This window comes from Boleophthalmus pectinirostris, unplaced genomic scaffold, assembly GCF_026225935.1.
Source record: "Boleophthalmus pectinirostris isolate CB_2022bp ecotype Guang Dong unplaced genomic scaffold, ASM2622593v1 HiC_scaffold_8, whole genome shotgun sequence".
Lineage (NCBI taxonomy): Eukaryota > Metazoa > Chordata > Actinopteri > Gobiiformes > Gobiidae > Boleophthalmus > Boleophthalmus pectinirostris.
The window spans coordinates 42,278,066-42,305,253 of record NW_026571515.1 but is presented as its reverse complement, the minus strand read 5'-3'; the positions used below and the strand labels follow the sequence as shown (position 1 = coordinate 42,305,253).

At 40.1% G+C, this 27,188-nt stretch overlaps 1 protein-coding gene across 1 annotated transcript in view; it reads left to right on the top strand.

The window, feature by feature from the left end:
* The window catches only part of LOC110169976 (neural cell adhesion molecule L1.1-like), a 104,454-nt gene extending 86,486 nt beyond the window's left edge, over positions 1 to 17,968 (top strand). The window contains exons 19-27 of the mRNA XM_020935585.2: positions 552 to 658; positions 1,740 to 1,998; positions 3,387 to 3,509; positions 4,258 to 4,425; positions 6,029 to 6,142; positions 6,737 to 6,886; positions 10,165 to 10,296; positions 12,051 to 12,123; positions 14,631 to 17,968. Of these exons, the coding sequence (XP_020791244.1) occupies positions 552 to 658; positions 1,740 to 1,998; positions 3,387 to 3,509; positions 4,258 to 4,425; positions 6,029 to 6,142; positions 6,737 to 6,886; positions 10,165 to 10,296; positions 12,051 to 12,123; positions 14,631 to 14,874 (1,370 nt within the window). The 3' untranslated portion in view covers positions 14,875 to 17,968. The remainder of the gene's footprint in view (positions 1 to 551; positions 659 to 1,739; positions 1,999 to 3,386; positions 3,510 to 4,257; positions 4,426 to 6,028; positions 6,143 to 6,736; positions 6,887 to 10,164; positions 10,297 to 12,050; positions 12,124 to 14,630) is intronic.
* The last annotated feature ends 9,220 nt before the right edge of the window (positions 17,969 to 27,188 follow it).

Genomic DNA, 27,188 nt, shown 5'->3' with positions numbered 1-27,188 from the left:
GTGAGATGAATGCATTTAAAGATAAATAATAAGCAGTGAAGTTGACGGAGGAGGAGGACAGAGTGAGCAGGACAGATGGTGATACATGGTGAGTTCTGAAGGGACAGCGGAGAATGAATCTGCACAGACTCTTATATATAACGTTGAGTGGTTGGAGGATAGAAGATGTATCTTGATTTGAGCAGGTTTCAGTGAAGATTTTCTGTAACACTTTAATCCACCACAGATTTTTCCTGAAGTTGGAATAAAAATATGTGATCATATTTCAAATTTAGTATTATACCTGCTTGTCTCGTGAAAATGTTATCGCTTTGCCTGGGATTTTCTACGATATGGCATATGCTTACATCTCCATGGAGAACAGAAGGTTCCGGACCCCCACCTGAAGAATTACATAGTGCTCCTTTAAATAATCAAATTGTTTAACATAAGTCACTGGGGTTTGTTGATATTGTGTTATTAGAGATTGTAATAATTTATATAATTCAAATAATCTACCTAATAATAATTCTTATCTATGTAATAATTGTAATAATATGACTGCTCCACAGTGCCCCTGGAGGCCCCTGGTGGAGTGAACGTCACAGTGGTGAACAGCACAGCGAAGGTCAAGTGGAACGAGGCTGAAAACGTTCGTGGTCTGCTGCTCGGATACAAGGTAAACACTGGGGACATTTTAAGATCAGACAGACAAGTGCATATAACGGATTTCACCTTTTTATCATTCTGACTTGGTTTGGTGCTTTTATGTCAGCTAAGGTTAGTGGCAGTTTGTGGAAAAAAGTTGAGAAGAAAAGCACAAAAATACAATAGTAGCAGTTAATTCTCTCTACTTAAGTTATCAACAATGAAAATTTATGCAAAAGGAAGGCATTTTTTACAGCTGAATCATTGATTTAATAAAATAAAATAATTTATTTTTAGTAGTCTGTTCATTATTGTGTCAACTATTGTGGTGAGTCATGCTATAGTTTTGGCCCTTGTTTACATTACGATTGTTAGGAAACAGTACGTGCACCATATCTGCTGCTTTTATCCAACCAGGAACTGAAATAATAAACATCACCAAATGTAAAATTTAGAAAACAATAATCCACATTTTGAGTAAAATCCTACATGACATAGGCTGTTTTAGAACTTAGTGCTACTTCTTGTATTTTCCAACTTTTTGCTTTCTACTTTTCTTCATAAACTAATGTAAAATGATGATAAATATTGACCACAGATACTATTCCACCAACCTTGTCATAATTAGAAATAATATACAGCGTGTCCCAAAAATATTTGACATCATTTTAAAAGCAAATATGTTGAAAACTACTAAGTCTAGCTCAATGATGATGTTGATGTTGCCTTCCTCTTTTCATTTTTTGTACCAAATCCAATTTTGTTTGCCAGTTGATGAAGTTTTTCCAAATGTTGCATTGAAGCTGCCCAGTGTTGGGTGAGTGTGTGCAGCAGATTCCAAGACACAAAATGACTTCTGTTTGGAAGTGAACGGCTCAACCTGAAAACAGAACAAAAATAAAACTTTAAATATAAAATCTTGATGTGTTTCTATACATTCTGTGAAAATTTTAGATTATTTCAACAAGAATTGGCAAAATTATTGGCCTGCAAAATGATATCAAATGTTTTGGGAGCTCATTTACAGTTTATACACATTTTTCTGGCAGTTTTGATGTTCATTTAACAAAATAAAGGTCTCATAAAGTGAGCCTCACTTTTCCTCTTCTCAGATCTACATTCGGAGAGTGGGCCTTAAATCAGAGCGCCGCCGCAGGTCGCTAGGAGAACAGGTGATTGCGGGGGAGGCAGGGCATGAAGAGGAAGAGGAGGAGGAGAGTGAGAGAGTGGTGGAGGTGCGAGGGATGAAGACTTCACATGAGATCTCAGGACTGAAGCTTTACTCCTTGTATGACCTGTCAGTCACCGCCTTTAACAGCAAAGGACAGGGCCCGCCTTCCCCCATGTACCGCTTTGAGACGCCCGAGGGAGGTGAGCACCGAGGGTTCAACACACCTCCATTCACACACGCAGGCAGACCCGGGAATTTATCTGCATTTAGCCACAACAGGATTATGTTTCCAGGTTAATTTCCTGGGAATATGCACGTAGGTCTGTCACTATAACACACTTTACATGATAATATTGAAACTATTTTATGCCACTGAAACAAAGCAGGATAATCCCAGTTTAACCAATTTTGAACTGTATCATTAAAAAACATGAGCGGCAACAAATAAATGGCAGAATGAACTAATAATTAGCCTTCTCCAGCTCAAATCTTGTGTTATTACATCAAAATGGCAAAAATCTCCCCTAGTGCAAAGAAATTGTACATGTGATAAATGTACAAAAGCCACAAAATATATAGTTTCAGATTACATGTATTGAACGATAAGTCAATATTGTAATTATGGTGACAGGCCTGTGTGCAGGGAGGCTCATGGGTGACAGAGGCCAGAAAATAAGTTGGTTTATGAGCTTTTGATAGTTTTAATAGTTATGAATGGGGGTGGCTGCTTATTGTTCTGGTTTTTGTACCCAGCAATTTATTGTACAGTTTATGTAACGTTTGCCCTGTGTATATAATAAAAAGTTTTAAGTTAAAGGAGACATGAGAAACCACAAGATTACTCAGACATGCATGGGTGACATCTAAAACCTTTTCTGTTTTTGACGAGAGAATGGCATAATAACCTAGTACACATGTGGCAAGGCCAAGGCCATTTTATGTGGCCCACAAGGGGTTAAAAGGTATAATTTATTATTATGAATGATGAAATGTGAATGTTTTAACTTAAATCTTTAAATCAAATCCAATTCACTTTATTTCTATAGCACATTTCATAAACAAAACAGTTTCCCAAGTGTTGCACAATACAGATAAAACATATCCAGTAGAAATATAAAGTAAAGCTCTACTTAACTCATTAAGACAATAAAACTAGTAAAATAAAATAAAATCAAGAATACCAAATAAATTAATAAATATTAATAAATAATAAATCTAATAATAAAATAAATAATAATACAATAAAATAATAATAAATCAAAATAAATTATAAAAAGGTAAAAAGCATAAAAATAAACTAAATGAATAAATATGAAATGATTTGTAACATACCGCTATTACAGTTACAGGTATAGTCTTAACTTTACAACCGGACCTTTGATGCCAGTCATGAGCCAAATGTGGCCCTTGGTGAAAATGAGTTTGACACCCTGGACCTAGTAGTTAATTTAGCATAATACCCTCTTTATTTATTTTAAAAACAACATTGTGTTTATGTCCAAAAGATAAAATAATGATAAAACATTAGACATTTCTGTGCAAAAGCAGAATATATCTCTTACACATTGATGGTTGTTTGTGCTTCCAGCTCCTGGACCTCCTGCGTCTCTGACATCTGAAAGCCCCACAGACACTTCCCTCATCCTCATCTGGACTCCTCCTCTGGAGACCAACGGCATCCTGCTCGGATACACCGTGCAATACCAACAGGGTAAGAACACACCATTAAATTTGCTGATTCAGGCCAAACACAGCTGTATGTTCAACACTAGTGCAAATCTGCATTCTGTCCAAACTTCAACACATACAAGATGCATCTGGTTTTGAAATAAACTCTAATAAATACATGTTTTCTGTGTATTTTAAACAGAAAATGTCACAAAATTCTTGTTGCAGTGCTCTGACGTTGGCGTATGTCAGGGGTGTCCAATCTTTTTTCACAGTGGGCCACATATTGGAACATAAAAAAGAGGAGGGCCACAGACTGTTGAACGATACAGTAGATCTTTGAGATGCTTTAACAGAGCCATGTGCCTTGAATAAGACTTGCAACATATATTTTAGGTGTGTATCACAATGCAGTGTGGCATTATTGAGGTTATAGTGACAGAATTACTTTACTTTGCTATAGAAATAACAAAAGGCATGGAAGATTTACTCACAAGGAGGACATTTTTCTGTGTTAAACCTTGATTTAACTACATTATTGGTCTAATTGTAAGTATTGTTTATTATAGAGAGCTTTGACCCTCACAAAACTAGATAAAAATGTTTGTCAAATCTTAAATATAATGATGTTACCTCTGTTTTAGTGAAAAAGTACACCTGTAAACTGCAATAATATCCATTTTTCTATATATCTTCCATCTCTATTGATAGTATATTTTGTTGATGTATTTGACAGGGACAATGCATGTTAGTCGCAGTGTAAATATGTAGTTTTTGTGTTTGTGTTGCAGAGGGAGGAGATAACACAGAGCACATAGAGATCAGACACCCCCACACCACTCACCTGGAGCTGCCATCTCTAAACTCCAGCACCTATTACCTGTTTAACGTGAGGGCCCAAACTGCTAAAGGACACGGACCGGCCAGGGGACTCCGGGCCGCCACGCTGCTCGATGGAGGTGAGAGAGACCTTTTCTTTTTCTGTTTTTTACTTTTAAAGCCCTAGTCAAACGGGATTAGTTTTGCAAAGGGACGTCTGTGAAATTTAAAATACCCCATGACCTGTGAGCTCTTTGTGTACATTTGCATGGGACAAACTACCTGTTTTTATGGATTTTATTCCAGAAATGGTGGACTGATAAACACAGCGAAACAAGACAAGAACCTTTTGATTCATCATGTTGCCAACTCTGCTTTTATTTTCAGTTTATTTTCAACAGAATGCACCTACTGTAGCATCAAAGACCATGTTTCTTACGTTACTTTACCCGCTCCTTGTTTGCCACGAAAGCAGGGTTGTACGTCCAGGTCACATCGTTACTTTAGTTTGATTTATGTTTTTTTTATTTTCAATTATAGAGAAATACTGGATTAGAGTAGAGTCCATGAAGAATAAATATTGTTGATTTAGTTTGTATTTGGCTGTATACACATTTTCAATCACTATTAGCTTCAATGCACAAATAAAAAACAAGGCAATTTACAGACGTAAATCTGGACGAGAATTACCTGAAGAGTTCTGAGTTTGCAGAATTACAGGATGTAAAATTCAGGGAAATTTTTATAGACATTTTTACACATGGACTAATCATATATGTTTATTTTATTAAGAAAAAGCCCCTTGAGGTGAGTTACCTCGTTTTTGAGGGGGATCCTTAGCATCCAAATAATACAACAACAAGTCACAAAAATACAAACAGGCAAAACAAAAACAAAACAACATATCTAATAAACAGAAACACAAAATGATAAGACAAAATACAAAGACACAGACATTAAACATAAACACAGAGAAACGTCAATATAACAACCAAACAGACCCCTCACTAAAAGCAGTCACATTGTGTTTTAAGATGAATGAATAAGTCTTTCTTAAAGATATGGAATGATGATGTGGAGCGCAGAGAGTTTGGCAAATTGTTCCAGTCTGATGGTGCTTTGAATCTGAATGCTCTTTGTCCGATAACTCTGGAAGCCTTGGGTATTACAAAGGAAGGATGGTCTAATTGTCTGAGAGAGTATTGTGATGAAAATGGAACAAAGTATTTTTGAAGGTAAGATGGACAGAAAAAAAAAATGCATTTAAAGATGAACTGAAACCAATGGAAGCGCATTCTTGCATCAGAAAGTAACCAATCCAGAATCTAGGAACACAGATGAAGTTCATATTTAGAGAGAGAGAGAGATACTTTATTGATCTCGGGAGAAATTCAAGTTTTGCTGCAGTAAACTGTTGCATCTGATGTTTCTGCAACATTTCCACTGCACGTCTCAGTGTCCTTTGTGTCTGAGTCAAAGGTCTGAGTTCAGTTTAATAGGAGCAGTGATCACAGGGAGAGACAGGGCAGATCCTGTGGAAGATCCAAAAGTGTCCCTCCTCTGTGTCCTGCAGCATCACAGCAGCCTCAGGGGGAACCAGGTGAACTATTACAATTTACCAGAATACTCCCGGTAAAACTAATCCCGTGGCAATAGGCCTTAAGACAGTAAAAATTGTGTACATTGACTTTAAGAACAACTTGCGGTGTTTTTGTGTTTTACCCCTCGGTGCTCTGTGTCCAGCTCCTCCCTCAAACGTCTCCATGTTTTTTGGAGACACGTATCTGAACCTGAGCTGGGTCCCAGGCCCCAGAGACAGAAACCACGGCTTCCACATCGACTACCGGCGAAAGGGAGGTAAGAACTATATCCCCAAAGCTCCAAATGTTCGCTTCCACCTTGTGATGTCATGAAGCGGTATTTTTCACATTAACAGCTCCTTTTACCTTTAGTTTAGTAGAGATTGGATATTCCAGGGCTGAAATTATTCAAATAAATGAGATTGAGAGCGTTTTCAGTTTGAAAGAAGAACTCTAAATGTGCAGGGTTTGTGTGTTAAACATGAGTGAATGAATGTTTTTGATGAGGAAACAACACAGTGACATAGATCAGAAAGTAGCGTAATATGGGCCCTTTAAAAATATTAAATTGGAAATATTCTGGTGTAAGCATTTTTCACAAATGTTCCAGTTTTTTTTGTAATTCTGCAGGTACATTTATTCCCCTTTGTCTCCGAAATCTTAATGAAATATGGTAGATAGTATTATAACTCAATTTAGATACAAAAGACCTGGTACTTCATACAGATACTGATCCCACGATGATAAAAAAAAACACCCTGAGTTTCAACACTAGTTTTAGTATTGATTAATATCTTTTCTGTACTTTGACCTACTGCAAAGCCCTGGTCTTCTCTCAGTGAGCTCCGTGATGTGGTGTTCTTATTTTTAGCTGGAGAGACGTGGGAGGTGTCTGAGCAGGTGAACTCCACGCAGGGCTTCTACTCTCTGACGGGACTCGAACCGGGAACCACGTACCACCTGCGCATCCTGCACCACAACAGCACACAGTGGGAGCAGATCGTGCAGACCAAAGGACCAGGTATTTATGAAGTCGTAGTACTTCAAATCACTGTGGCAATGTGCTTTTTTTGTTCATTTATGTTTAAATGTGCACTGTGTAACTTTTTAGTCACTACGTACTAGTTCTGAATTGGTTGTATAATTTTAAAAATTGTCACAGATATTTCTTCCATGACTCAACTAGTCAGAAAATCTTATATTTAGGCACTACAAGTTTAAAAGAAGCTACAATCCATTTACCATAGTTTCCCTCTGCAACACTTCACTTGTGTTTAGATTCAGTGATACAGATTTACTTGAAAAAAACTGACTGCATTTTCTTTGAGAAAAAGAAAACTTTTATTTAAAAGTAAGGCCAGGCTTTTTTGCAGTGTGCCTATAGTCTCCTGTCCAAGTGTTAACCAGACCGAGCCCTGCTTCGCTTCAGATCAGATGAGACTGAGCATTCGCAGTGTGGCATCAGTCAAGTAACCGTGAACTTCCTCTCACTAACTGTTAGAACATCCTGTTCGTGTCACAAATAGTACGAAGCTTTTATCATTCACACAATTACTTACAGTGGGAGAAGAGTAGCCAAATGTAGACTTTTAAGCTGAGCCCATCAGATACATGAGCCCTCTGGCCTCTGGCAGAGACATGTTCAAGGTTCTTCCCCCTGAAGAAGATATCGCTCCATTAACTGTTCTTCTTGCCACGATTGGCATAGAAACTTCTTCTCACAAACTGTTATAAGCTTGAATGCACTTTGAACTTTGCTGTAGCACCTTCATATTTTAGCTCTTAATCGTTTGTATATCTTTTATTTCACAGTGTCGTATGTCAGTCTTTTATTTGTTCATCTGGTTGTTTTAATATCTTTGTCACTTTGAGCTTTTCGCACATGTTTTTCCAGTGTGGCTTTTAACTAAAAATGAACTGGGCGGCAGTAGCTCAGTTTGGGCGGCAGTAGCTCAGTTGGTAGAGCATTCACCCACTGATCTGAAGGTTGGCAGTTCGATTCCATCTCTCGACATAAACATCACAGGTTGAGTGGTCAGATCCACTGACCCACAGGTTGGCTGGTGTGATTCCAGCTCCCACAGATGAATGCTGCCGTTGTGTCCTTGGGCAAGACACTTAACCCACCTTGCCCACAGTGTCTGCGTACACTGGTGTGTGAATGTGTGTGTGAATGGGTGAGTGGTTCCTTGTTGTGAAGCGCTTTGAGTGCCTTGAAGGTGGAGAAGCGCTATAGAAAAATGTGACCATTTACCAGTGTTGTGCAAGTTCACACTTTTCATGAACTAGTTCAAAGTTCAGTTCACACTTGTTCAAAGTGAATAGTTCACGTTCATAGTTCACAATTTTAATTTCGAACTAGTTCAAAGTTCAGTTCATTTTATATTTAGATGAGATCTGTAAATGAAAGGCTGCATTTATTTTTCAAACTGACTTCTAGTTTACAACAACTTTACAAGATCCACTGTTGGACAAGTGATTTTAAAACTGTAATGTTTTATTTATGACTTGTTACTGTCATTTCTAAGTCATTTGTTACATTACAATATTACTGTATTTAAAATGTAAAACATTATATGACTATTGCAGCACTTTTAATTTACTCTCACCAAAAGAACTGTTAAGATGTTGAACTTTTGCGCCGTATATGGACTGAACCAGGACTGAACCAGACTAAACCAGGACTAAACCAGGTCTAAACCAGGACTGAACCAGAACTGAACCAGGTCTAAACCAGGACTGAACCAGAACTGAACCAGGTCTAAACCAGGACTGAACCAGAACTGAACCAGGTCCAAACCAGGACTAAACCAGGTGTATACCAGAACTGAACCAGGACTAAACCAGAATTGAACCAGGACTAAACCAGAACTGAACCAGGTCTAAACCAGGACTAAACCAGGTCTAAATCAGGACTGAACCAATTCTAAACCAGGAATAAACCAAGACTAAACCAGGACTGAACCAGAATTGAACCAGGTCTAAACCAGGACTGAACCAGGACTAAACCAGAACTGAACCAGGACTAAACCAGGACTAAACCAAGACTAAACCAGGACCAAACCAGGACTAATCCTGGACTAGAACTTGGAATCTAGGACCGCCCCTGAGAGAACCCCGAGTGCGATCGGGCGTCAGCTGCGTTTATCTCGGTGGAGCGCGGACTTCTGCGTCGGTCCTTTCGCTCAGGATCACGGTCTACGCGGGCGCGCACCTCCGGCGTTTCACCGCTGCTGATATCGCGGTGATTTTAGCAAATTTGTATGAAGAAAAACGAAAAACCCACCATTTCAGTCCAGGTTAAAAAAGCATTGTGACGCGCGTTACTGACATTTGTACCAAGTAAAATAATACGCGCGTGGAGCAGCACGTCCTGTGCCTGTAGATTTCAGAAAATAGGATCCATCCTATTTTTTGACGCTCTACACGAGCGTAGGCGCGTATCCCCGTGAAAATCCACAGAGAGCATGTATCTATTGTTGTATTTGTGCATTTACCATCAGCACATTGTGCTCCCTGGGCAGTTGTGTATCAAGTGAAAGAGCCCAGATCCACATACACTGTTAATTAGTGCTTTGAAATTTACTAAATCAGAAGGTAAATACAAGCAGCTAAACGCGCCCAGTCAAGTTTGATTGACTTTCCCATTGAGAGACACAAGAGCCCGTACGTTCCTAAAGCTGCCGGTGGAGTCGCCTTCGCGTTGACACGCGGCTGTGGTTTCGCGAGGTGAAGTGTGAGCAGATCGTCACTCGTCAAATTCCGACGTTTAACTGAACCCCAACAGTGACGTACGTCGTTCATCACACATAATTTGAACAAATTCACGTTCAAGTTCTTGATTTACAAAAGTGTTGCGTTCAGTTCAAAGTTCACTGAAAAATGAACGTGTTCAATGAACGCGTTCTTTTGAACTCGTTCATGCACAACACTGGCAATTACCATTTACCATTTACCAACTGTCCTAATCTAAACTATTCTGTATTAATACTGTGCAGTGGCGTTACGCTGGGGGTGTTCCACATTTATCTCTATTGGCAGAATGTTCAACAGTATGACACAATGCACCATAAGCAAGCACAGACAAAAATGCTTTAAGATTTTAAGATTAAAATAAAGCTCAGATGAAGTGTACATTGAGTAACAGAGCTTCAGACAGAGTAGTGCTTCTGGTTAGCTCCACACCCCCAGGAGATGTTGATGCTCAGCTGTAAAGTATCAGGACTGTCAGAACATACGCACAGTGTGAGGTGCTCCTGCCCTCTGCTGGTGGTGCTGACACTGCTCGGTCTGTTGCAGATGTGTCGGAGATGCCCGGAGGATTTGCGACTCAGGGTTGGTTCATCGGACTCATTAGCGCCATCGTGCTGCTGGTGCTGATACTGCTCATCCTCTGCCTCATCAAGCGCCGCAAAGGAGGAAAATACGCAGGTAACACAACTCAGACATTCAGAACACAACTGTGGGCTCAGGGAGTGTTTGGATTGTTAACTAATGTTTGATTTTAGTTTTTATTCTAGAAATACACAAGCAGTCAAACGTTTGGATACACAGCAACAGCCACCCTTTGCTTTGATCACTCTTTGTATTTCCTAATTCAAACAAGGTACATCTGTGAAGTGAAAACCATTTCAGGAAACTGAAGCTCATTGAGAGAAGACCAAAGGGTTTGTCACCAAAGCAAATGTGGATCTACAATATAAAACATATTTAGTAGGGTGGTCCAAAAACTTTTTTTTTTTAGATTCTCTAGATTCAAACCCTGCATTTGGTTCCATATCTGGCAAAATATTTGGGTCAAAATTTTATGCAAATGAATGAATGTTTCGAGTTGCTCAAGACACTTGAAAATGTTCCTATAGACCCTAAACTATAACACAGAACCAAATAAATGAGGGCTATTCCAAACATTGGTCATTTTAAGGCTGATTTATAGATCTGCGTTGAGGTCTATGTCTACGAAGTAATTCCACACCACAGTGTTAGGAGGCGAGTATTGTGCGCGTGTTACAAAATGAAGCGGGAAAGCGGAGTACCAGAAATGTATGTAGAGTGGATGTAAAGAGAACTAATCACAGTCCTTATTGTCTGCGTCAGTTTGATGCGTAGTTGTAACATTAATATTTCTGAGGTGCACGTTGGCCGATGCAGACGCTCTGTGGAGGGGGTTCAAGACGCGGACGATTTGACGTACGACCATAATTTGGGCTCTATTCTGGAAACACAAACTGAAACTTGCACAAAATGACTTTAAAGTCCAGCTCCACTGTGTGTTTGTTGGCGTCACTAAAGATGCACTAAAGAAACACATCAAACTCACAGATCTGCTTCTCTTCATAATCTGCTTGATTAAGAGCTTTGTCATGTCGCTTTGGTGGAACCTCTGAACTTTTCTTTTCCATAATATTGTGAACCATCATCATCTTCTGTTCTTCTGTCACACTGGAGTGAAATATGCAGGACAAACATTTCTTCACTCAAGGACGAAAGATGTGGCCCAAAACTGTTGAGGTGTTTTGTTCACAACTGAATGTTCAGACTGTGAAGCTTCTTAAGGAAAACCAAATCATCTGCAGGAGCTTCAAAACTTCATGCAGAAACTTCATGCAGCGAAGAGCAACCTCTAAAACATCTCCTTTTTCTTCTACATTTCTTAAATCATTTTTTGGAAGCTAAAACCTAATTGAAGGCTTCTAATTGAGGTGATCTGAAACTTGATTTTTGATCATGCCTTAATGGATCACCCTCATACTTAGTTGTGTCGTTTATCTTTTTTTCTCTACTATATAATTCCATATATCTGGCATTATGTACTTGACGTGTTCTGTATGTATAAAGCAGTAAACATAAAGAAAACACTTTGAATGCGAGGGTGTATCCAAACTTTGGACTGGTTAGTGCATTTTGTGGATGAAAACAAAATCAAAAGTAACGAATGGAGACTTATTCTACTGATACTACTGAACTAGGGCTCCTCGATTTGTCAACAAAATGAATCATATTTCTTTTCCCCATATTTTTACATTTTTACACAATTATTTATTAAAAATTGCTTTCAGTCATAAGACCCAAGCTCCCGTCCTAACTAGATCAAATACAATCAGTTTGAACGACATGTACTGAGCGTTTTGTTGATAAAATAAAAAGTATTGTTTGATCAATCTTTTTCACGTTTTGTGCCTCAGTTAAAGACAAAGAAGACAAAGAGGTGGACTCAGAAGCTCGACCGATGAAAGATGAGACGTTTGGAGAATACAGGTCAGTGTACGTTAAGAGGAATATCTGCTCTGCGTCACGTTTCTGCTGGAAGGTGTGCCACCCGCTTGTCTCCGTGGACATGTTGTTGCTTTGTCACAGTGCGGTGTTAAACGTATCCATCTTGCATTTACCAGAAGCATAGATTTTTATGTAGTAGTCTGAGTGCCGAAAAGTGTCAATGAAAAACATAATGATCAGACTTTTGCTGACGTGACTTTTGCTTTTCTGTGCTAATATTACAGTGAGAGCTTCATTACACAAGTCAATAGAAAAGGAACTCAATCACAAAGTATCGATTGAAAACATTAAGAGTTCATGTTGGGTTGAGCTGCCTGGAAACACTCAGAGCCAGTGCATGTTTGAGTGGAAGTTTGCCTCTAATTGCTCCTGGTCTAAAGCTTTTATCCAGCACATCTGCATAATGCCTTTAAATGATCCACTCTGTCTGTGTCTGTGCTGCTCTTTCTCTCTTTACTTTAAACCTTTTATGTTAAATCTCTTCTTTCTCTTCCTTTTCATGCTTTCCTATAGATCACTGGAGAGGTGAGATCAAACTGCATCGTGTTGCCTGGTTTAGTCCTGGTTTAGTCCTGGTTTAGTCCTGGATTAGCTCTGGTTTAGTCCTGGATTAGCTCTGGTTTAGTCCTGGATTAGCTCTGGTTTAGTCCTGGATTAGCTCTGGTTTAGTCCAGGTTTTAGCTCTGGTTTAGTCCTGGTTTAGCTCTGTTTTAATCCTAGTTTAGTCCGAGTTTAGTCCTGGTTTAATCGTGGTTTAGTCTTGGTTTAGTCCTGGTTTAGTCCTGGTTTAGTCCTGGATTAATTCTGGTTTAGTCCTGGTTTACTCTTGGTTTAGAGACAATAAAACACTTGGACAATCCAACACTTTGTAACTGGATGCAGACAGTACATACACAGCAGACTTATTTTGAGCTGAAGATCTACTCATAAATGTATCTGTACTGGGCCAGGTTTTGTTCAAATACATGGAAAAAAAACTGGGTACATGGTTTTTAATATTTCATGATAAATGCATATTTTAAATCACAATATTTTCATCTAAAACAACTTAAGAAAAGAAACAAGTGCGCTAGAAAACTGTGGTATCTAATGGAGCTGATGTGGCCATAAACATCATCACTAGGGATGCACCGATACCGATACTGGTATTGGGTATCGGCCCGATACTTCCTTAATATACTTGTACTCATTAGATTTGTCGATACCACGCCGTGATACTATTTTTGCATGACACTACACAACATCACTGGTCACGTTCAGGAGGTCATATGCCGACTTCAGTGTCAAGAGGGAGACAAAGAGTCAGAAGACACGGTTCATCATGTGTGCAAATAAAGCTCAATCATGTCGTCATCAGCAGTTTGGAAGTATTTTAGTATTAGGGAGGATGACAGGAGTAAGGCGGGTTGCAAATGATGTAGTATTTAGTGCCAAGGTGGGGAAGAGAAAACACCTCATTTAATACGAGCAATTTAATCAAACGTTTGAAGACACAGCACAGTGATAAGTATGACGAGTTCACTAAAGCAGCACGAGCTGTCAACAGACAACTTTAACCAAAGTGTTCAAGAAGCGGGAGAAAATGTTCAAAGATAATACTCAGGGAACAAAAATAACTGAGGCACCACACTTACTCAGTACACTGAGCTGGATGAGCAGCTACTATCAGTCGTGGGCATCTTCTAGTTGTTCTAGAGCCCAGATACAAGGTGCCCAGTCGTCTCTACAGCTCAAATGTGATGTTGCCTAAAGTGTTCGATGCTGTTAGGTCAGCGGTTCATGACATCGACTGATCACGACTGATATTTGGTCTGATATTATCTGCCCAATGTCCTTTTAAGTTTGAGAGCCCAGTGGAGGAAGAGGCGTTTGCTCGTCATCACACCGATCAACCAACCACACAAATGTGTAGACTAATAGTGTCACTCACTGTCTGCTGTGTCAACTATGCATCATATTTTGTAATGATCAGAGAATAAAATAAAATGTGCATTTCCATTTATTGTTATTGTATGTTCACGGGGTGGGGGGTTAAAGTATCGGTATCAGTGCTCAGTATCGGCAAGTACAGAAATGATCATACTTTTACTCATATTGGTTTTCAAAAAAGTGGTATCAGTGCATCCCTAGTCATGACAACAAAGCGCCGCATGCAGGGGGCTCTTCCTGTGGAGCACTGCACATCACACTAGAGCAGAGCATTTTTATACTTTTGGACCAAAATGAAAATAAAACTGGAGATGGAAGTGCATGTGTCCCAGTGGGTGTGTACCAGCAGAACTGAAAATGGAGGTAGATCAGAGCAATGACGCTTGAATACAGGAGAATAAAGATGATTCAAACATGCATAAATCACTCTAAATACAACTTCAGAGGGTCAATGAGAAGGAAACGACTAGAACATGGTTCAAACGAGCTTGCAAAAGTCCATTTTGTAAAGTAGGTTTTGCTTTAAATGCATTTCACTGAGCCGTGTCCTCTCTCCCCAGTGACGGTGATGAGAAGCGCACGGACAGTCAGCCCTCCCTGTGCCCCAGCAAACTGGGCAGTGACGATTCTCTGGCCGAGTACGGAGACAGCGTGGACATCCAGTTCAACGAGGATGGATCCTTCATCGGCCAGTACAGCGGCAGAGGCCCGGTGCCGCACGGCAACGAGAGCTCGAGCCCCGCCTCCCCCATGACGAACGGGCCGCCTCCGCCCCTGCCCCCTGTGCTCAGCCGACCCAGCTAAACAACCACGCTCTGTGCACTGCCTAAACACCACCACACGCACTGGCAGGACACGTCTGCACGCGTGAAAATGACTTGGAGTCTGTTCTAATTTTGATTTGACAAAAAATGAATGAGGTTGTCAAAAGTATAGAAAAGCTCCACTGTGGAACCTGTGTCTGGGTTCACTGGAAATCAGGCATTAGTCTTATATACAACTTTCTCCACACATCGACAAGTTATTTTGATGCATTAACTATTCACTGCCCATAGTCAATAATGAGTCGACTGACGGGCTGCAGTTCGCTCCTCAGACCACAGTTAAACATGAGCACGTTGTGTTGCTTAAGGACACAACCGCAGACAACCTTTTTATTAGTGCGAGTCTAAACAGTGAACAACTAATTGACAGAGGTGATAAAGGAGCCAAAAATTTTACTCAAATAAGAATAACGTTACTTTAAAATAATATTACTCATGTAGAAGTAATAAGCGGTGGTCCAAGAAATGACTCAAGTAAGAGTAAAAAAGTATTTGGAGAAACTAGTGCTCAAGTAAGAGTAACTTAAAGAGTAACTGCTGGGACCGAACAGCTTATTTATCATTTTAAATTGATATAATTATGTCAGACACAAAAATGAAACAAACTAAAACAAATCTGAAGGAGCTTTTGTCACTTTAGACTCACAAAACTTTTACTCAAGTAACAGTACTGTTACTTCAAACTAAATATTACTCAAGAAAGAGTAAAAGTATGCTGATCGAAAGGTATGATTTCTTTATAAAGTTACTCAAGTACATGTAACTGAATACTACCCACCTCTGCTGAAGGTGGGACAAAAAAAAAAATCTTCAAAATCCCCAGGTTTAATAAAAATGTTTTAAATTATTGTTAAAATGACTCAAATCAAGTTTCATTTGTGAATCCAAGTCATTTGAACTGAAGCAGACGTTTCTTTTTCACTGTCGTCTCTGTACATTCCACAGGTTTATGCAGTTTACAATTTACACAGCTTTTAAATCAACGTATCTCTGAAAGACAAAACGAAGATGTTTAGGACAGATACAGAAGTGGCATGTTACGAGCAATCTCTTCTATTATTCTCATTAATCCTCCGTGTACAGACTCCTACATATTTTTACTTCGATATTTACTGTTTCTGTTTGGTCGGCCAATTTGAAGTCACGGTTTTGTATCTTTGTTGGAGCACAGTTTGGTTTGGTGCATGTTTCTGGGAATGATTTCACTCTTTTTCGACTTGTTCAGGACAGGCCTAAACCTAAGATGCATAATTTGAGCATTTGAGTTCAAAGCTCCCATATTATGATGAAGCAGTTTCCTCCGTAAATACAGACGACAGGGCTTTGTTTTTGAGCTCTCAACAGAATGTAGCGCTTAGTGGAAAATGTAAAAATGGGCAAGGTACAAACCCGAGGCACAACCACTGAATATATAAGGGTCTGCTTATGCCCTAACCAAGAGCATCTGGCCAGTCGAAACACGTTGGTGTCCCTTCATGAAATAAAAGACTTTTAATATATGCAGTGGGTGTACCTCGGGTTTGTAACTTGCCCTTTTTTACATTTTCCAGTAAGGGTTGCATTCTGTTAAGAGTTCAAAATGTAACCGTCGTAGAGCACCTGTACTGCTACTTTTTTTTTTACGACCCAATGAAGCTCTACCTTTTTTCTTCATCTGAATGCTTTGTTTTCGTCACAGTTTCAAATTCAATACAATATATGGCCTCACATACTAATTGGCAAAGATGGGTAAAGTAGCTAGAACTTGTACTTGTATTTGTATTTGTATTTGTTTATTTATTTCATTCATAAAGTATGAAAAGACATCGACAGTGTCACAACATCAGACATACAAGAAAAGAATGAAAAGGAGCAGAAAGAAGAGAATCTTGAGTACTTAAGAGTATTGTTACTTCACAAATAATATTACTCAAGTAGAAGTACAAAGTTGCCCAATAAATTACTCAAGAGTAAAAAAATTATTTGGGAAAACTAATATTCTGATCTGATTTATAATTTCAAGTGAATATAATTAGAACAATAAAACATTAAATAATACACAGAATCTGGTGTTTTCAAAAGGACAGACACAAAAATGAGACAAAGAAACACAAATGTTCAATCCATTACATATTGTCACATGAAGTTTTTGTTACTTTAGACTTTCAGTGGGAAGAACTCAAGTACAAGTACTACTGCACTGTATAATATATTACTCAATAAATAGTAAAAGTATGGGGTCTGAAAAGTACTCAGAGAATTTATGAAGATGTTACTCAAGTAAATACCGTTTTGAAACGCACTCCACACTGTTGCCTGTAGAGGGCAGCAGAGATCCAAGTGTAACTAGTATGCAAAACTCTACGCCCAAGCAGAAGTGTTCCACAAATCCTGTTCACATCCTAATATGGGAGCTTGGTGTGCGTGTGCGTGTGTGTGTGAATGTTGTGTGTGTGCGTGTGTGCATGTGTGTGTGTGTGACCCGAAGCCTTAAGAGTCCAGTGTGTCCTCTGCTCCTCCCTCTCTCTCACCAAAACCATTCTCCATTCTGCAGTTTGGTCTCTCACAATGAGTTTTAAACATGTTTTTATTTGATGACTTCTTTGTTCAGTTCATTTGTTTTGCTTTTAATCTGAACTGAAGTGCGTCCAGAGCAGGTCTGTGTGAATCCTATGCATCTGAAGTCAACGATATGTTTTATATTGTAGGAAGTGGACGTCGTTGCTCCATTTGGCACCGTTTTTCAATTTCTGAGATCTGTTTGCTCAGATTTACGCTTGATCAAATTTACTTTTGGTATATAAAAGTTTTTATTAGTAAATATTCAGTTGTCATAGTAAATTGTGTATTGAAACAATTCAAGTGAAGAGGGGCCAAATGGGGCAGTGACAGTGGAGTGAGGTGAGAGGTCCTGTGTAGCAAACTCAAATCTGGACCTTCAGACTGAGAGAAAGAGAGAAAAGAGAGAAAGAGAGGGAGGACAGAGAGGACAAAGTAAATATGTAACAGTGAAGGGATAGAAGAGAATCAGCTGTACTTTTCTCTGAATGTAAATACAACCTTAAGATTGTCATTTTTTATTTTTTATTATTATTTTGTACGATGATGAAATTGTAACTTTTTAAATCTTCGTTGCTTGGTTTTGGTTTTGTACTTTTGGTCTGGTCTCTGGTCTAGGTTCTGGTCCAGTCTCTGGTCTAGATTCTCGTTTAGATTCTGGTCTGGTCTCTAGTCCGGCTTCTAGTCTGGTTTCTGGTCTAGATTCTGGTCTAGTCTCTGGTCTAGATTCTGGTTTAGATTCTGGTCTGATCTCTAGTCCGGCTTCTAGTTTGGTTTCTGGTCTAGATTCTGGTCCAGTCTCTGGTCCAGTCTCTGGTCTAGATTCTGGTCTGGTCTCTAGTCCGGATTCTAGTCCAATTTCTGATTTAGATTCTGGTCCAGCCTCTGGTCTAGTCTCTGGTCCAGTCTCCGGTATAGATTCTGGTCTATAGTCTGGTCTGGTCTCTGGTCCAGCCTCTTATCCAGCCTCTGGTCTAGATTCTGGTCTAGACTCTGGTCTGGTCTCTGGTCTAGACTCTGGTCTAGACTCTGGTTTGGTCTCTGGTCTAGACTCTGTAGCCTTGTATCATAATCTCACTATTGTTGACACTTAGCCTTGAGTAGTCCAGAAGAATTTAGAAAAATCTAGAACAAAAATCCAAGTTTTTGTTTTCAATGCTGCAAAAATGTGATGCTCTTAAACTCCATGTAAACAACTGACCCGAGAATGCTTTTCAAACCAGCGCCCAAAAGTCCCACTGTCCCTGAAGCGTCTCTTAAGTGCCCAGGACTGATCCTGATGCTCTGGACACAAACGCTCCTCTGCACCTTTCACACAACAACAACAACAACAACAACAACAACAACAATCACAAAATCTTAAAAGACAGGATTTTGTGCAAGTTTTGGGGCAGTTTAATACTTTAGATTTAAAACTTAAAAGGAGAGCGGGACCAGAACTTTTACAACTCATTAAAAGCCAAAGTGAATTCTTGCAAAAAATGTCTTCCCAAAAATCCTCCGAAACTCTAAGGATGTAACAGTGTTCAGATCTCGCGTTAAGATCCAACAAATGCTCTTCTTTTCATGATCATTTTGACCATAGCTTCCATTATTTTGAGCTGTGACTTTGTGACTCTGTTCAGCAGATGCAGTCCTTGCGCCCTCTGCTGTTCTGTTTTGTTTTACAGTTTCATGCCAACAATGGAAAACAAGAGATGGGACAAGACACAATTTTCACAAGATGAGACACAGAACGAGATCGGATCCACGAGAACAAAACAAGATGACATTTTGACATCATTTGTCATTCAGAATAACTAATGTTGGCTTCTTTAATTTTATATAACACTTCAGTGGTCATTGACGTACTGCTTTTTGGAACTACACCTTCTCAACCTGCATAACTCACCAGCTCTTAACTCTTTTCTTTGTTCAAGCCAAAGGTAAATTCAGGGGGAAACAATCTCACAAGATCATTTTCCTCATGTGTGCATAGTCTTGTGGCAATTTTGTCTCATGAGATCTTTTGGTCCGAGATCTTGTCCCATCCCTGCGGAAAACTTACATTATTTTATGCTTTATATTACAATGTCAAAGTATAGTAACTAGTATCGAAACTAGACACTCATTTCAACTGGAATCGAGACTAAAAAAGCCCCATTTATAAGACAGGGATGAGCCTTTCCTGAATTACTTTTGAGACAATATAAAGAAGATTTCTGAGTGAGAATGTGTGTATTGGATCAGAGCAAAGGATCATGGTCTATGTAGTTCCGTCTGCCTATTCACCAGTGCAACAAATCAGTGCGTATTAATCTTCTGTTGTAAAAGTCCCAACTAATATTGTGAGATTTGTTACATTCTTACATCCTTAAAGTTTGAGCATATGTACAAAATTTCACTTTGAATGTGCATTTTCAAGAACAAAGGCTGCAACATTTGGGAAAACTATCTCATTTTGATTGTGATTTGTCTGTAGATTTGCAATTTATGTTTCAATAATGTGATTCTGGTCAAAGTTCATATGAAATCACTGAAATCTGAACTCACAAACTAATTCAAGAATTTCATTTCAGAACATTTGTACAGATAAAACTACACGGATAGCAGCTTTTGTGTTGAATTTTGTTGTCTGTGGAGCACTGTGTAACTTTTTGTTTGTTTCCATGGATACTGTATGTCATTGCTCTGCCTGGAATGTTCCACAGTGTGACATTAAACAGCTCTACTTTACATTTATTCATTTACAGGTGGTTTTATGGGTCAAAAACACCTAGAAAAACAGACGTCCTGACTGTGAGCAGGTTCCTCTCCACAGATCTGACCTGTAACTTGCTCTGGTGTGGTCTCCATGAAGATTCCATGAAGACAGAAATGTTTAATGCCACACTGTGAAACTTTTCACAGACCCTCCACCAGAAAAGTTACACACTGCACCTTGAAGTTACTTTTAAAAAACTGCAGCCTGTGATTTTCTGATCGTGTCCGTTCAAATTCCAGCTCGTTTCGCAGCCGTAAAAGAAGTTCACATTTGAGAGGGTTCCTTTGGAGTGGCTTCGTGCTCTGTGTCATGATGATGTCTTAATAACAATACTAACAGAGCATTTGTTGCACTGTAGACTTTAATGTAACTCCAGCTGTTGCCTTGTCTGTCTGTGCTCTCCTCTTTTGATACTAATAATGACTTCAAAACACGTTGTCGCGGCAAAATGTCCTGCACGTGCACAGCGCCCTCTTGTGTGCAGTCGTCCCTTTGACAAGTTTCAGCACAGATTATTAGTCATATTACCTAAAATCTATAGAATTCCTAAACCGTAGAGTAGATTAGTTCATTAAAGGCCTTGGGTTTAATCACCACAACAATGTCGTACCAGGAATCTGCAGAAGTCCTGGTTTAGTTCTGATCTAATCCTGGTTCATCCTTAATGATTTAGTTCACCCCGGGGAGTCAAACTCAAATTCACAGAGGACAAAATTAAAAACTAGGACTAAGTCGTGGGCCAAACTAAAGCTACTTATTGAAAAACTATTTATTGAAAACTTTCAACAGCATCTGCATGTTTTCTCTTCTTTTTCTTCTTTTCTTATTAAAATAAATGTTTCATAATAGTTTTGCTTAAACACTGAATCCAGAACAAGCAGAATATAAAATAATAACAACATTTTAAATAAATAATGTCTTTATAGTCTATCTGTAACAGGTCTGCAGCTCTAAGACAGATTTGGTATGATCTCATGGGCCAAATATAATTATATCAGGGGCCAAATGTGGTCCCCGGGCCTGAGTTTGACATGTCTGAGTTAACCTATACTTCAATTGCACGATTTAGATTTAGTCCTAGTTTAGTTCTTTGTTAAGTCTTCATTTAGGCCTGGTTCAGTTCTGGCTCAGTCTTGGTTTAGTCCTGGTTTAGTCCCTGATGTAGGCATGGTTCAGTCCTGGTTTTAGACTCTGGTTTAGTCTTGTTTTAGTCCCTGATTCAGTCACTCTGAATCAGGTTTTAGACTCTGGTTTAGTCCTGGTTTAGTCCATGCTTTAGTTGTTTCTTGTGATCAGAGAGTGTCCAAACCTCCTCCACGAAGTGACTTAAACTGATCAGAGGGACAGTAAAGAGCGAGGAGGGCGCTGTGCATAGGCCCTGATCTCAGATTTGGTGCCCAGATGTGAGTGTGTGCTGCTGGTTTCGAGGGGACAGAGACAGAGCTGCTGGTGGTTCCTCTGGTCAGGGCTGGACTGGTCTATGGCAATATGAAAATGAAACCTGCTTTTGCATTGTGCGCTCTGTAAACAACTAACAGACTTTACACTAATAAAATAAACATGGACTACACTTCAACCACGTGTCGTTTTTTTTACCTTCATTTAAAGAGGCACGAGCCAGAGGTGCAGAGGATTCTGTGTGGGAATGTCCACACACACTCTAATATCTCTATCTAAGTAAATTATCCAGACTTTATTCCTGTTTTAAGTGTATTCTTTATCTAAGCACAAACTAATAAACACAAGAGCTTCAAATTTCAAACTAATATTACTCAAACACAAAGTGGTCCAAGAAATAACTCAAGTAACAGTAAAATGTCCATCAATTCATTTTCTTCCTCTTATCCGGGGCCTTGTCACGGGGCAGCAGTCTAAGCAGAGACGCTCAGGCTTCCTTCACCCCAGACACTTCCTCCAGCTCCTCTGGAGGGACCCGAGGCCTTCCCAGACATAGTCCCTCTGGCACTCCTCCTAGTGGAACATTAACACGTACTGAGTAGAGATGCGCGGATTGCGGTTACAACCGCGGTATCCGCGGTTAATCCGCGGGTCGGGCGGATGACGTGACGAAAAATTATATTTTAATTAAATTCGGGCGGGTGGCGGTTTAACTACTAAAAAAAAAAAAAAGTTATTGTTAGTATTGTTACGTACATCTGAAAAGACGAGTGTCATTGTCTGTGTTTGTAGTATGAAGTGTACGTCATGTCCTTAATTAGCCCATTTGACCTGTTTTTATGTTCTGAAGGTTCAGGTTGTGTCGGGTTATTGATGCCTAAGGTTTACGAGGCACATATTATATGCAGTTTATTTTATTATTTCTAATTTATTTCAGCTGTTTGCCAACACGTAAGTGGCTATAGGGCCAGATTTATTTAGTTATGCTTTTTTTTTTTGTTTCGATATCAGTTATATTTTAAAAACACGCAGACATTATAGCGTAGACTGACACTCAGGGTTTTTAAAACTTAAAGAAAGACCGATGGAGTGAGGCTATGACTTTGAAATAACATCGGGCAATGGCAGAATGTTCAGAATGTAACAACATCCAACACGAAGGCAAGAAGGTTCAAAAACAGCCTAGTTGGAAAACGTTGTCAGTTAATTAGCTGCGCAAGAAAACCAGGTAAGTCTGGAGTTGTTACGGACAATTAAGAATGTGAACATACACGCTGAGCCAATTTTGGAATGAATGAGCTGTAGAGTTTGCATTTTTATCGAGGCTCCTTAGTTTGTTTGCTGTATGATTGTTCTAAAATCTAAAATCAGTCGGCGGATGGTGGCAGGGTGCGGTTTTGAAAACCTTCGGTGCAAAATGGACAGCGGGCGGATGATGAGTTTTGTGTCGCGGTTGCGGATGAAAAATAGCCCATCCGCGCATCTCTAGTTCTGAGGGAGGCGTCCAGGAGGCATCAGAACAGATGTCCTCCCCTCAGCTGCTCCTCTCGATGTAAAGGAGCAGCGGTTCTACTCTGAGCTCCTCCCGTGCGACTGAGCTCACCCTATCTCTAAGGGAGCACCCAGACACCCTGTGGAGGAAACTCATTTCGAGCACTTGTATCCATGATCTCGTCCTTTCTGTCATTACTCAGAGCTCATGATCAGAGGTGAGGGGAGGAACTTAGATTGAGCAGTAAATTGAGTCTTCGCTTTGCCTTTTGCCTCAGCTCCTCTTCACCTCAGTGGTCTGATACAGCGACCGCATCACTGCAGACGCTGCACAGAGTGTCCTGCCTCAAGTGGAGGAGTTCACGGATCACATGTTCACAAGTGACAGGAGGATGGAGTGTGAGAGTAAAATGTCTTTGGAAAAAAAATCTACTCAAGTAAGAGCAACTTAATTGAGAGAGTAATGTGATTTATAGTCTGAAGTGAACATCATGTGAAGGACAAAATTTTAAAAAATGAAGGAGCAAGAAACACACATTTTGTCACATAAAGTCTGTCACTTTAGAGTTAGTCAGAGTGGGAAGAGGAAACTTCAGTAACAATATTACTCAAGTATGTGGCTGAAAAGTACTCTGAAAAGTACAGTTTCTTAAAAAATATAAATGAGTAGAGGTTCAGTTGCTTGTTTCAGTGGAGTGTTGTTACTATGACAGAAATGTTTCCCTACATGTTTCACACACATGTTCTGTGTTCACACACAGCTCTAGGTCAAGTTACAGCCATGTCACGTCTATGGAAAGGTGACCAGCTCCCAGTAACAACAAATGTTTTTTTCATGGTATTTCTGAGCAATAAAAACACCTGTAAAGCCTCAATGTGTAACTTTCTGGTAGTGGAAAGTTAGTTGTACAACATAGAAAGTTAAAACCAAACTTCAGAACTTTCTCTGTGGAGACAGAAAGGTTTGGATATTAAAGTCAGTGGAACAACATTTCCAAGAAAACAAGCAGCAAAAGTCCACACAAGAGTCAGGTTTGTGGAGATGCAAGCCCTCTCACAGTATGGTCCAGACACATGCTGTCAGACATATTCACATTCTCTAGAGTAGAATCCTGCATTTGGTTCCATATCTGACCAAAAGATCTGGGTCCAAATTTTATGCCAATGAATGAATATTTCGAGTTGCTCAAGACACTTGAAAATGTCTCTATAGACCCTAAACTATAACACAGAACCAAATAAATAAGGCCTATTCCAAACATTTGTCATTTTATTCTGCAAACACAAACTGAAACTTGCATAAAAATTTGAACTTTAGAAATTAGAACTAGTCCATATAAGTTTCTTCTAAAGTCCAGCTCCTCTTGTGTGTTTGTTGGCGTCACTAAAGCTGCTCCTGTGTGTGTGACTCCTGCAGTAGATCTTGTTTCTGATCTTCAGTCTTTGTTCTACTGTTCAAATCTTGAAGAAACTTCAGCTCCTTCATTAACACTTTCCTGATGCACAGTTTGAGCAGCTTCTGAAAGTCTCATCATCAGCCCAGTCTGCTGCAGGAACTGTTCTAAATGTTTCTGGCAGATCAAGAGAAGAAGAAGAAGAAACACATCAAACTCACAGATCTGCTTCTCTTCATAATCTGTTTAAGAGTTTTGTCACGTTGTTTTGGTGGAACCTCTGAACCAGAGGCGGGCAAACTATGGCCCGGGGGCCAAATGCGGCCCTTCAATCTTTTTAATCTAGCCCGCTGAAATTGAATAAATTACAAGAGTAAAAGCTGTAATTGCTTTGAATGATTTTCAATTGTAATTCAAGCACATGTTTTCTACATATCCCATGTGATTTTTTTCTCTTATGAGGTGGATTACCAAAACACTCCATCCATCTGCTCCTGGTCAGGCTCTTCTGTCAAATTTTAGAACCTTTGTGGCCTACGAGTCAAAAAGTTTGCCCACCGCTGCTGTAAACCACAATACTATAACCATCATCTTCTTCTGTTCTTCTGTCACACTGGAGTGGAGAATGTCAACAAGCCACATTTCTTCACTCAAGGACGAAAGATGTAGCCATGATTTCTCTCCAGTGACTAGGTCAGGAATCAAAATACACTAGACGGTTTTCAAAAACCCCAGAAGTGTGAGTTTGGGCACCAGCCAATCAGAGAAGAGCCAGACATTCTGTGTTGTCAATGATTCCTAAGGCTGAGGATTTAAAGAGAACAAAGAGAATGTTTGGTGAATTTTATCAAGGGGAAAGACGTTATTGTTCTTCTTCCTACGGGATTTGGGAAAAGCTTAATATACCAGTTAACCCCGTTAGTGGTGCATTACATACATCACGACCAAACAGCAGCGACTGGTTAAATGATACAAAGTATCATCCACCGTCGAGCGAACGAATCCCAATACTGCAATGTCAGACGGTTTCTATGAAATGAAACCAGCTGATGAATCAGACTACCAAAGATGTGTTCATGTGTTTTCTTCACAACTGAATGTTCAGACTGTGAAGTTTCTTAAGAAAAACCAAATCATCTGCAGGAGCTTCAAAACCTAATGCAGAAAGTTCATGCAGAGAAGAGCAACCTCTAAAACATAATAATCTTAAATCATCTTTTGGTGTTAAACCCTCATGCAGGTTCTAATGGAGGTGATCTGAAAGTTGTTTTTTGACTTTGCTTTGATGGACCAGATGAATATTCAGGACAATAAACCCAGTGGAAACATACTGGGCTTGAATGTGTTTATGACTAATGCCATAATGTGGAACATTACAGACAAAGCATTAACATCTCCAAGGAGACATGGAGGTGGTCTGAATGGAAGAGTTTCGTAGTGCATCTTTAATGAGTGTTTCTTGGTCACGTGACGTGTTGATTGCCCAATCGCGCTGATTGTGAAGCTTATGTCACTATTAGCACTTGACAGGAGCCTCACTGTAACTACTGAAGCAGCACGTTCAAAAACATTATTCTTACAGCCTATTCACACGCACATATGAAGCGGGACACTCGTCTTCTCTGCGGGGGGCTTCACGCACACACTCGGCCTCGTCACGTTGGTTTTGTTATTCTTATTCCGCACATGTGAAAGTGAGAGCAGAGCGGCGGGACGCGACGAGTTAAACCAAAACAAGAAGGACCGGTTCTCCTGCGCTCTCCACGGACACCCACAGCCTCCATTTGCACCTTCCAGAGCGGCCAGCGTGCACCGAGGAGGCGCCAGCGCGGAGGGTCTGAGCGCCGGAGACACGCAGCTAAAAATACACCGGAGGAGGAGACGATGAACGGAGGCGCGGGGATTACGCAAGCCCGGAGCGAGGCGCAGCTGCCGGGGGGCGCTGAGAGGACGCTCCGGTTACAGAGGAGGACACACGGTGAGTCCAACGAGCCACGCTCCGGACACGTAACATCATGTGTCTTTATGTAACACGGGGCTGAGGGACCGAGCCGCAGGATGAAGGAGGCGCGCTGCTCCCACACATGTACTTCAACTCAATCTGACCCGAAGAAGCGAGCAAACTGTGACAAGAAATAAAAACTAGACCACAGAAGAACCAGGACTGAACCAGGACTGAACCAGGACTGAACCAGGACTGAACCAGACTAGACCAGGACTGAACCAGGACTAAGACCAGACTGAACAGACCAGGACTGACTAAACCAGGACTAAACCAGAACCAGGACTAAACCAGGACTGAACCAAGACTCAACCAGGACAGAACCAGGACTAAACCAGGTCTAAACCAGACTAAACCAGACTAAACAACCAGGACTGAAAGGACTAAACCAGGACTGAACCAAGACTCAACCAGGACAGAACCAGGACTAAACCAGGTCTAAACCAGGACTAAACCAGGACTGAACCAAGACTCAACCAGGACAGAACCAGGACTAAACCAGGTCTAAACCAGGACTAAACCAGGACTGAACCAAGACTCAACCAGGACAGAAGCAGGACTAAACCAGGTCTAAACCAGGACTAAACCAGGACTGAACCAAGACTCAACCAGGACAGAAGCAGGACTAAACCAGGTCTAAACCAGGACTAAACCAGGACTAAACCAGGACTGAACCAAGACTCAACCAGGACTCAACCAGGACTAAACCAGGACTGAACCAGGACTAA